General features: G+C 47.9%; 1 protein-coding gene across 2 annotated transcripts in view; it reads left to right on the forward strand.

Annotated features, from left to right (window-relative positions):
- Positions 1–10431, forward strand: part of Efhd1 (EF hand domain containing 1) — a 46489-nt gene that overhangs the window by 17696 nt on the left and 18362 nt on the right. For both annotated transcript variants that reach the window (NR_151447.1, NM_028889.3), the window contains exon 2: positions 7420–7567. Coding sequence is in view for 1 of the 2 variants with exons in the window: in NM_028889.3 (NP_083165.1) it covers positions 7420–7567 (148 nt within the window). In the remaining variant the exon portion in view is untranslated. The remainder of the gene's footprint in view (positions 1–7419; positions 7568–10431) is intronic.

Here is a 10431-nt window from a genome sequence, read left to right on the forward strand (position 1 = left end):
AAGGAAAAGTCAGCAGCCTTGACTGAGCGACTGGGCGGAGAAGCAGGGCTGGCTGGTGCCTCTGTTCTTTGCCGCTGTGGGGGCTCCGAGATGCCCCTTCACATCTATGCATGCTTTATTCCTGCCTGTCAAGCGGCCTCCAGCGGCTCGCTCTTGCCTTGCCCTGACTCTTTTTCCTGCCTGGGGAAAAAGAGGTAGTGGCCTTCCGCTTTCCAGCACTTACTTTTCAAAGAGGCTGGCCCCTGATCTCAGCCCCCTCTCTCCCTTCTTCTTTAGTTTCCAGTCATTATTGTGGTTTTGAGACAGGGTCCTTTTAAGATCAGTCTGGCCCCAAACTCTCTGATACAGCCTCAGCCTTGAACTCCTAGTCTCTCTGCGTCTACCTCCCAGCCGTCGGGATTACAGGCTTGTATCCCGGCTTGTATCCCTATGACCTGTTTCCTTCTCTATTTAAAAAGCAGGCTAAGGGAAGGAGGCCCAGAAACATGGCTCAGTGGTTAAGTGCAGTAGCTGATATTCAAGAGTGCCCAGGTTTGGTTCCCAGTACCCACAAGGAGATTAGCAACTGTAACTCATGACCCGGGGCAATCTAGCGCCCCCTCTGGCCTCTACTGTCACTACACACAGTATATATACAGGCAGGCAAAAATACCAATACAGATTTTTTAATTAAAAAAAAAAAAACAATAATTTGGAGGTTAGTGGATAAAGCCTATGCCTCACAAGTGCTAGGGCCTGAATTCGGATCCCCAGAACCCTCAAGAAGCTGGAAGCAATAGCTCATCTGTCGTCCCAGCACTCCTAATGAGGTGGGGGGCAGAGACACAGGGGAGTCCCTAAGGAAACTCTGAGCCAACTAGCTGGACATATACAGTGATGACTGTCAGTAACTCTCCCTGAAACAGGGTAGAAGGCAAGGACTATCTCCTGATACTGTCTTCTAACACACACATCACACTTGCACGCACACGCATGCACACACACATGCAATTGTAAACTGCATAATTGGAAGTGTGTTAACTGAGCCTAGTGCTTACTGGGGTCCGTTCTGAACTATGTGAGCTTTCTGTTAGACCTGTAAGGAGCTTCAGACTTCGGGTCTGTTCGGGTTTTCCAGGTCAGCATCCCAGAGGAGTCAAGGACTGCCTTGCTGAGCCAGTCTCTGTGTCTAGTGGGGAGCCCCTGCTCACACTGGCCTCATTGGCAGCTCTCTTTGGGTGAGCATGGGGAAAGCTCCCTCTCTCTCCTCCTGAAAGGCTATAGACAAGTCTCTGCCTTGTTTGTTGACCTTTATTTATCACCGCCATCCTCCAGCACACCCCTCTCCTTACACCTAATCCTCTCAGCTGCTCCTCCCGCTGCTCTGTTCAACCAGCACTGGAACCCTCTGTTAAGGCCTGGACTGATCATGATTGGATGGCACCATCGTTAGTGGCCCCAGTCTTCTTTGTAAATGTTGGAATGCTCCGTGTGAACAGAGGACAGCAGACATTTATCTAAACCTCGGCATCAAAGTTACGTTAGTGGGCCCCTAACTAGGCCACTTCCCCTGCTCTTTTGTGACGTGTTGGGCGATGGAATCTCAGGTTTGGTACATAGCAAAGAAGGTGCCCTACCATTGATCCACAACCCCAGCCTTAAGGCCAACCCTCCTCATACAGCACTGCCACCTCCTCCCATGGAAAATCCCCAGAGTTGGAGGATTGTGAGCTTGGGATAAGCTTGCGTGATCTGGTTCCCGCTTGTAAGTTTTGGACACAGAACCTTATGGACCGGGCAGCTTCTGGAAAGTTCCACACTGTAGAAGCCTGTTGGCTTTGACCAAGACTCTTGTAACAGAGACAACCCATTCTAGCCTGTTTGTAAAAAATTAGCTTTGCGAGGTCAGTTCTCAGCAGCTCTCAGACAAGCTTTTCCTGTGGCTGAAGGCAGTGCCTAAACCTTTAGGCTTCTGGGCAGCATCTGCAGGCAGCTCTTTGCTTCCCTGTCAGATACCCCCTGTCTCTGAGTAGGAGTTTAGCCTCTTCACCTTCCTAGAGTTCTCACTGACTGACCCCAGCCTCACTGGAGTGCAGGATCTGCACAGGATGGGACAGGCATCACGAGGCTGGCAAGAGGATGGCTGTCTTTATGGGGCTTTGGGATTTTGTGGCTTGCCTTGCCATTACTGAGTATTGTCAGAGTCTGTTGTATTGTTGGACTCTCTGCTGTTGAACAGATATCCAAAGCCATGCTGCTGAACCTGCCCCTTCTAAAGCCTAGGCTTAAGGCGTTGGTCTGGGAGTGGAGGGAGGTCCTCGTTTTAAACATTCAGTTCAGCGGTGTTAAGCGAATTTACACTGCTGTGCAGTCACCCCCACCACATGGCCCTGGAGCTTTTTTGTCTTGGAATGCTGACGGTTCTCTTGCCCCTCCCCCATCTCCATCTACCCCCCACACACACACACACACACTGTACTTCTGTCATTATGAATTTTGCTACCCTGGGTGCCTCATGAAGGCATAATCTTGCCCCACACCATTTCACTTAGCGTGAGTTAATTCACATAACTAGGAATCCATGCTGTAGCATGAACTTCCCTTTCATTCGGTGGCACGGATCCACCCCGTTCTGCATATCTGTTCCAGGTCTGGTGGACACTTGGGTTTCTTCCACCATAACTATTGTAGATAGTGTTGTGATGAGCCTTCACATACAAGTATCTATTTAAGATACTGCTTCTATGTGCATAGAAAGTAAAGTGTTGGGGGGGGGGGTGAGTATGTATCTTAGTGGAGGAGCTCTGGTGGCATGATGTGTGCAAGGCCCTAGGTTCAATCTACAATACTGAGAAAGTTTGAATTGGGATTCTTTTGGAATGGGTTGTATGGTGAGTCTCTGTTTCGCACCTTAGACTTCTTGTGGTGTGTTATTCCCAGGCATCTGGCTAGCTTCCTAATGGTTGGTGTGTGTGTGTGTGTAAGAGAGAGAGGTGAGAGAGATCAATATGTGGATGTCGGTGAAAGCCACAGGTCAACCTCGGTGTGGTTTCTCAGGCGCTGTGTGTGTGTATGCATGCACATGTGTGTGTGTGTTCACATGCATGTGTACACATACCATGGCACTCATGTGGAGGTCAGACGATAACTTGGAAGAGTTGATTCCTTCTTAACCTTTATGTCATTTCTGGGATGTCAGGCTTGTGTGACAAGGTCTTTCCCCCCTTGAGTCATCTCCCCCACCCCAACGCAATGAGATTCTTCCCTGACAGATGTGCCCCAAGCAAGATCTGAGACCACCTTCCTTGGATGGTGCAGGAACAGACAGTTGCCATGACTGTCTGGGTATAAGCACCTCTGAGTCTCCAGCCAGGGCATGGTAGAGAGCCTTGTTTACTTGAGCAGTGGCCTCAGCATGGCCGTGGTTTTCTATTGGACCAGTTTGACACTTGTGTTTCAAAAGGAAATGAATATACACCATCCCAGCAGTCTTGGACATAGACCCAAGCAAACGGAAGCACAGGAACACTTGTATCCCGGTATTCAAAGTGGGATCATTTGTATTAGTACAATGCATTTTGATAATATTTACTCCCTCTCCGAACTCCTTCTAGATCCACCCCCACTTCTCTACCCACCAACTTTCCATCTATTTTTTTTAAAACCTATCAAGTACACATACAGTTTGTGCTGTGCATATACCCTTGGATATATGGCTTACATTGGAGGCAGGTCTACCCTCCAGGGGTCACACCCTTAAAGAAAACTCTCAACTATCAATGGCCAATACCTCCTTAGCTAGGGGTGGGCCTTCATGCCCACCTCTCCTTTCCTCTCCATGTTGGGATTCCATCTGACCTGAGTCTGCACAGATCTGGCTCATGATGTTTAAAATGCTCTTAGTTCATACGTGCGGCTTCCCTGCTGCATCCAGGAAACAAGTTTCCTTATAGTCAGCCATTACCTATGACTCTTACAATCTTCCTGTCCCTTCTTCTACCATGATCCTCGAGCCTTGGGAAGGGGGGGGGTGATACAGATGTCCCATTTAGGACCCAGCATTCTGTAGTCTCCTATTCACTTCTCCCTGGTCAGTTGTGGGTCTCTGTGTTAACCACCGTCCGCTGCAAAAAGAGGCTTCTCCGATGAGAGATGCTGATGCTAATCTATGGGTAGAGCAAAAGCCATTAGGAGTCAGTTTAATATTATGTGCATTTAGCAGAGTGATAGCAAATTCTTTCCTAGTGCCCCATGGCCAATCAAGTCACAGGCTCTTGGCTCCAGTAATGGTTCCAGGTATGGGTGGAATGGTACTCGTGGGATGGGCCTGGAATTCAATGAGAAAGTGGTTGGTTACTCCCATATCTGTGCCACCACTACACCAGTGGGTGTGCCTTAGCTCAGAGTGATCACAGTTGGGGAAGACTGATGACTCCTTTCATCCTATGTAGTGCCCATAGCACCTTCCAGCACTGTAAAGATAGCCAGTAGGGATGAAACTTCTTCCAGGTTAGTACCAGCCTGGTTTCTCCATGTTCTCCGACTCAAGTCTCAAGTGTGCCGTGTCTTCAGTGTGGCATCGTTTTTGTTTTTTTTTGGGGGGGGGGTGTTTTAAAATAGTTAGACTTCTGAGGAGTTTCCATTTAAAGATTTATGTTTTTATAGTTTGGGTTTTTTTTTCTTTTGTACGTGCATGTCTGCCACATGCCATGTGCATGCTCATATCCACAGTGGTCAGAAGAAGGTATTGGGTCCCCCGGAACTAGAATGACAGTTGGATGTAGGCAAAAGAAGTCTACACCAAGTCAGGTTTGTCAAATCCAATGGAAACCATTGCTTATTTATTTATTTCTGAGATAGGGTCTCAAGTGATGTAGCCCAGTTTTGCCTTAAACTCGCTGAGATATTCCTGCCTCAGTTTCTTGAATGTTTGGGGTTGCAGTCATGGGTCACCTGGGTACTCACATTAATAAGCACCCACATGTCATCCTTGGATTCCTCAAGATCCCGGGCTGGCCTCTCTGGAAACCTGGAGGCACCCTGTTAATTTCCAGACCTGGTACACTCTTACTAAGGGATTCTCAGAGGTCTGTCACCGGTCACACAGAGATCTTGCTTGTCTCCTTTGTAGAGAAATTCTTCCAGCACTGGCTGTGCCCAGTGGGAGCTCAGAGGGCTTGAGGGGAAAAAATGAATAGCCAACAGAAGAGGGTGGTGAATTCTGGCACCAGACAAGGACATACAATGGATGCTATTGGAGAATAGGAATCCCACAGAGGAGAGGAGGGAGGGAGGGGTGTACGATGGGTGGAGCAGTGTGAATCAGCCACTGTGGCTGGGATGGAGTGTGTCAGGGTGTCAGAGAGTCCTGGGCCCCACATGATAATGTAGACCTTAAATACCACTGCCCACAGCTTAGATTTCCAGTTGCCCACAGGCTACATTTCTTGTGACTAGTGATGGCTCTCAACAGAGGTGCTTTTTTCTTTATGGTGTTGGGGGCGGTGGATAGTGAAAAAGACAGAATATATCTTTTTTTAAAAATATGGTAAAATGTGCATAACAGAAATGACCACTTTGGGCTGGTATAGTTGCATGCAAGTGTAATCCAGCTCTTAGGAGGTTTCAGAGTGAATTTGAGGCTGGTCTGAGCTACAGAGTGAAACCCTGTCTAAGCACACACACACACACATACACACACAGGAATGAGGGAGACACACAGAGGGGCTGGAGCCATGTATTGTACAGTGATTGAGAGTGAGCACTCGACGTGTAGAGGACCCACATCTGATTCCCAACACCCACATCAGGTAGTTCACCACCTCCTGTAACTCCAGCTCCTGGTGCCTCTGGCTCCTGTGGCCACCAGCACTCGTATGCACATCCCTACATGCAGATTCACACACATGCACATAGTTAAAAATAATAAAAAAAAATTTTAAAAACCGCAGGAAAGAAAAATGACCATTTCAAGCATTTAAGCGAACACAGTTAAGGGGCATTAAATGTATAGACAGCATTGCACTGGCGCCTCAACCATTTCCTGATCCCAGACTGAATCTTTACCTATTAAGCCATCCCTCCAACCCCAGGAAAAAACCTTCAGCTGTCTGTCTATATCAGTTTGACTACTGTCCTTTTGTGACTGATTTAATTCCATTATTGTGGCATCCCTGAGGGTCACCTGCATTGCAGCCCATATCAAAGTTCTCTTTGGCCTTTATTTCTGGAAACTATTCCATTCTGTGACGATGCTACACTACACGGTGTGGGTGAGTTCATGTGCTTACCAGCCCTTCTGCCCTGGGCTCTTGGTTCCCATTTCTTGGCTGTGGAGACCTGAATGGTTCATTCTTTTTTCTGTGTATGTGGTGCTGGAGCCGGGGCCTCCTGCCTAATGCCAAGCAAGAGGTTTTTTTACTGAGCTTCACCCGAAGTCTCTTATTTGTTCTTGTTATTTATTTTTTTGAGTCAGGGTCTTTCTCTATATGGGCCTGGCTGTTCTGGAATTCACAGAGATCTGTCTGCCTCTGCTTCTGGAATTGCAGGACCTCTTAATTTCTTCTTTAAAACAGGATATTTAGACCTAAGCAATAAGGGGTCTCTGGGCAGCAGGAAGTATAAAAAGGACTTGGGAAGGGAGAAAAGGTGTCCCGTGAGGTCACATGTGTAGAAAAGAGACCTGGGTTGGAAGTGGCTGGGAGGAGGTCCAGAGCAGGCACCTGAAGATGGCTGGCCCAAGGCAAAAGGCTAACAGTGGTCCTCTCACTTCACGAAGCTGGCCTTCTTTCCAGGCAGGGGTGTAGGGCTAGAGTGACAGTCAGCTGAGGGGCCAACCACTGTGGGAGGACAACCACCCACACAGCTGTGACTACTCAGACCTGGATTTAAAATGGGTGACCTGGATGTAGAAGCTTGAGGCGAGACCACGCCCACTTCACAGCCACACCTTGGGTAGAAAGCAGCTTTCAAAGATAGACACAGGACAAGCAGGAGGGTACGGGGGTCAACAGGACTGTGTGTGGCAGAGACACCAGGACGGTGACCTCTGGAAAGGTTCATCATTGAGTATAGCTTTTGTTGGGTTTCAGAACACGATGTATGCCCAAAGTCCAACAACATTTGGAGGTGTTGGGTCCGGGTTAGTTGACTGAAAATGAAGGCAATAAAAGACGTGAAAATCAACATGTTGAGCGAGGTCCATTTTGGGACTTTGAGTGTACACAGCACAAACTTTTTTTTTTTTAATTTAAACTAAAAGAAGAGTCTCTTTTGATGAGGTAGCCTCCGGAGGTGCCTTACTGTGAAGTGGCCTGCGGAGGCTTGCAAAGCAGGAGGCAATAGAGTTTTACTCTTAAGTAGGTGAAACCAAAAGTGTTATACATCTGGGAAAGTAACGTGCACCATTTTGTTCTGACCTTACCTCCTTGGACCATGCAGGTATGATGCTGGAAGGGACGGCTTTATTGACCTGATGGAGCTGAAACTCATGATGGAGAAACTGGGGGCCCCTCAGACCCACCTGGGCCTGAAGAGCATGATCAAGGAGGTGGATGAGGACTTCGACGGGAAGCTCAGCTTCCGGGAGGTACCTATGGCTCACTGAGCCTGAGAAGATCCCTTGCCCACAGCTCCCAAGTGCAAATGGATCTGCCGATTGAGAATGCTCCCTGGTTGGATATTTAATGTTCAACTTAGCTTTTAGACATATCTTTTGTAAACTGTGTGGGTGGCATATTCCTATAATCCCAACTCTTGAGAGCTATACGAGGAACATGAGTTCAAGGTTGGCATTCATTACATTGTGAATTACATGAGACCTTTCATGATAGTTTATGTCTGTAATCCAAGTATATTAAGGCTGGGGCAGGTGGATTGCTATGGGCCACTGTGCCTAAATTCTTACTTTTTGTGTGTGTGTGTACAGGGGTTTTATTGGAAGGCTTCAGGATGTTTCAGTCATGGTGTCATATAACTTGGATGGTAGCACTGGACCATCTTCTGTTGTCCTGTTGTATGTTCTGACTCAGCTGAGCCCTTGGGATCAAGAGCAGTACTACTAACCACTGAGCCATCTCTTCAGCATGCTTTCTCTTGTTTTATTCAAGGGCCACCCATAGGTGACCCAACTGAATCTAAGCTACTTGGTTATCTTTTGGTTAGCTTCCACTGTGACCTTTTCTCACACAAGTGGACATCCAAGGCTTGGAGACCTCCAAAGCAGTTTTGTCAGTTCTTGGCCCCTTTAAGAGGTTCCAGTGACATTGACATCAGTCCTTTGTGAGCTCCAAGCCTTGTCTTGGTCCCGTTTCTAGGTTATCCCAGGTATGTGGGCTTGGATGTATAAAGACATGTGGCCATCTAGACCTCACAGGCCACACCTTTATGTTGCTGCATCCACCCATGGCCACCTGGGCTTGCAGTCAGATCTCAAGCTGACAGAGCAGTGCTGTGCCCACTTGAGCAAGTTCTTCCTTTCTGGAGACAGAAGAGTCTCTCTCAGGCTGGCTTCAGCTATAGGCTCTCTGCTTTAGCTTTCCAAAGTGCTGGAACTGTAGGCTTGTACCAGCATGCCTAGCCACCCTGGAGTTCTTTCTGTTCTTTTGAGACAGAGTATCATTCTTTTATATATAATAGCCTTGACCTCACTATGTAGCCCAGTCTGGCTTTGAACACAGAGATCTTCCTGTCTTAGCTGGAAATTATAGGCATGTACTACATAGTCTGTTGTTCTCTCTCTCTCTCTCTCTCTCTCTCTCTCTCTCTCTCTCTGTGTGTGTGTGTGTGTGTGTGTGTGTGTGTGTGTGTGTGTGTGTTTGGGGTGGGGAGAGTTAAGATGGATCTTACCAAGACCATCGTTAAAATTTATTTTATGTGTATGAATGTTTTGTCTGTGTGTACGTCTGTGACCTGGGTTCCTGGTACCTTGGAGGCCAGAAGAGAGCATCAGATCTGGAACTGGAGTTATAAATGGTAGTGAGCTGCCATATGGGAGCTGAGAATCAAACCTGGGCCCTCTCTAAGAGCAGCAAATGCTGTTAACTGTGGAAGCTGACGGTTTTACAGAGTGCAGGCTGGCTTGGCTTCTAACTCCCTATGTATCTGAGGATGACCTTGAACTCCTCATGCCCGTGCCCCTCCCTCCTAAGGGCTGGGATTGCAGATACGCACCATCACACCTAGCTTTAGCCCCTGGGCATTCTTTTTTTACTTTTTTTTTTTTTTACCTTATTTATTGTATAGGACATATATACATCCATGCATGTGTGGAGGTCAGAGGGTGACTTAGATGTCCTCCTGTGTCAGTCCAGGGCTTGAACTCTGGCTGTCCATCTTGGCAGCAGGCATCTCTACCTTTTGAGCCATCTTGTCAGCCAGGGGTTCTTGACACATCCTTTGCCTCCTTTGTCCTACTGAGAAATTTTATTTCTGCCATTTACAAATGAAGAGCTCTAACACAGTGGTGTGTGGACACCTCTAGCCACAGTTGTGAAGTTAAGAATCCCTTCCCTCGGGACGAGCGAGCATCTCGGGGCCTGTGGGGGAATAAGCTTCTGAGCTCCCCCCCACCCTCTGTCTTTGTTCTCTACCTCTCCTTCCCTCCCAGTCCCCAGAGTCACAGCTCGGACCTTTTCCAACTCGACACCATGCCAGTCTTTGTGGACTATAAATAGGAAAACAAATAAGGTTGTCGGGCAGTAAGGGACTATAATGGGTGAACCGGGAGTGCCTGGTATACTGGATGTACTTGGGTTGAACTGGTCTGTCTGTCTTTCTTTCTGTCTTTCTGTCTTTCTTTCTGTCTTTCTGTCTGTCTTTCTGTCTTTCTTTCTTTCTTTCCTTTCTTTCTTTCTTTCCTTTCTTTCTTTCTTCCTCCCTCCCTCCCTCCCTCCCTTCCTTGTTTCCTTCCTTCCTTCCCTTTTCCTCCTCTTCCTCCTCCTTCTTTAGCTGGCTGGCTGGGGTTGGGAGACCCCTGAGTTATGATGGGGATGCCGTTGGTCATCTGTTGAACTGACAGAGCAAGCTTGTATAGCCTTGGACCTCAGAACAAACATTGCCAGGAGAGAGCAGAGGGGATTCGCTAATGGTTCAGGCACACCAGGACCTTCTATGACTGTGAACACTGTCATCTCCACCTACACCTATTTAAAATTATGTTGTACTTATTTATTTTGCATGGAGGGAAGGGGTACACCTATGAAGGTCAGAGGTTAACTCCCATCACATGGACCCTGGGGGATCAAACTCAGGCTGTCAGGCTTGATGACAAACACTCTGAACCATCCCGTTAGCCAGCCCTCCTCTTTAGAGGTCAGGAAGAGGTCTTGAGGAATGGAGAGCCCCTGGATGCTCAGCTGGAGCAACACTCCCTCTTTTCTGAGTGGGCTCCTGGGGCCCCTCAGAAGTGTTACTGTGGAAGGCAGCTCCTCGTGGGGACTTCTGGTAGATGAC

Source organism: Mus musculus, chromosome 1 (assembly GCF_000001635.26).
Source record: "Mus musculus strain C57BL/6J chromosome 1, GRCm38.p6 C57BL/6J".
NCBI lineage: Eukaryota > Metazoa > Chordata > Mammalia > Rodentia > Muridae > Mus > Mus musculus.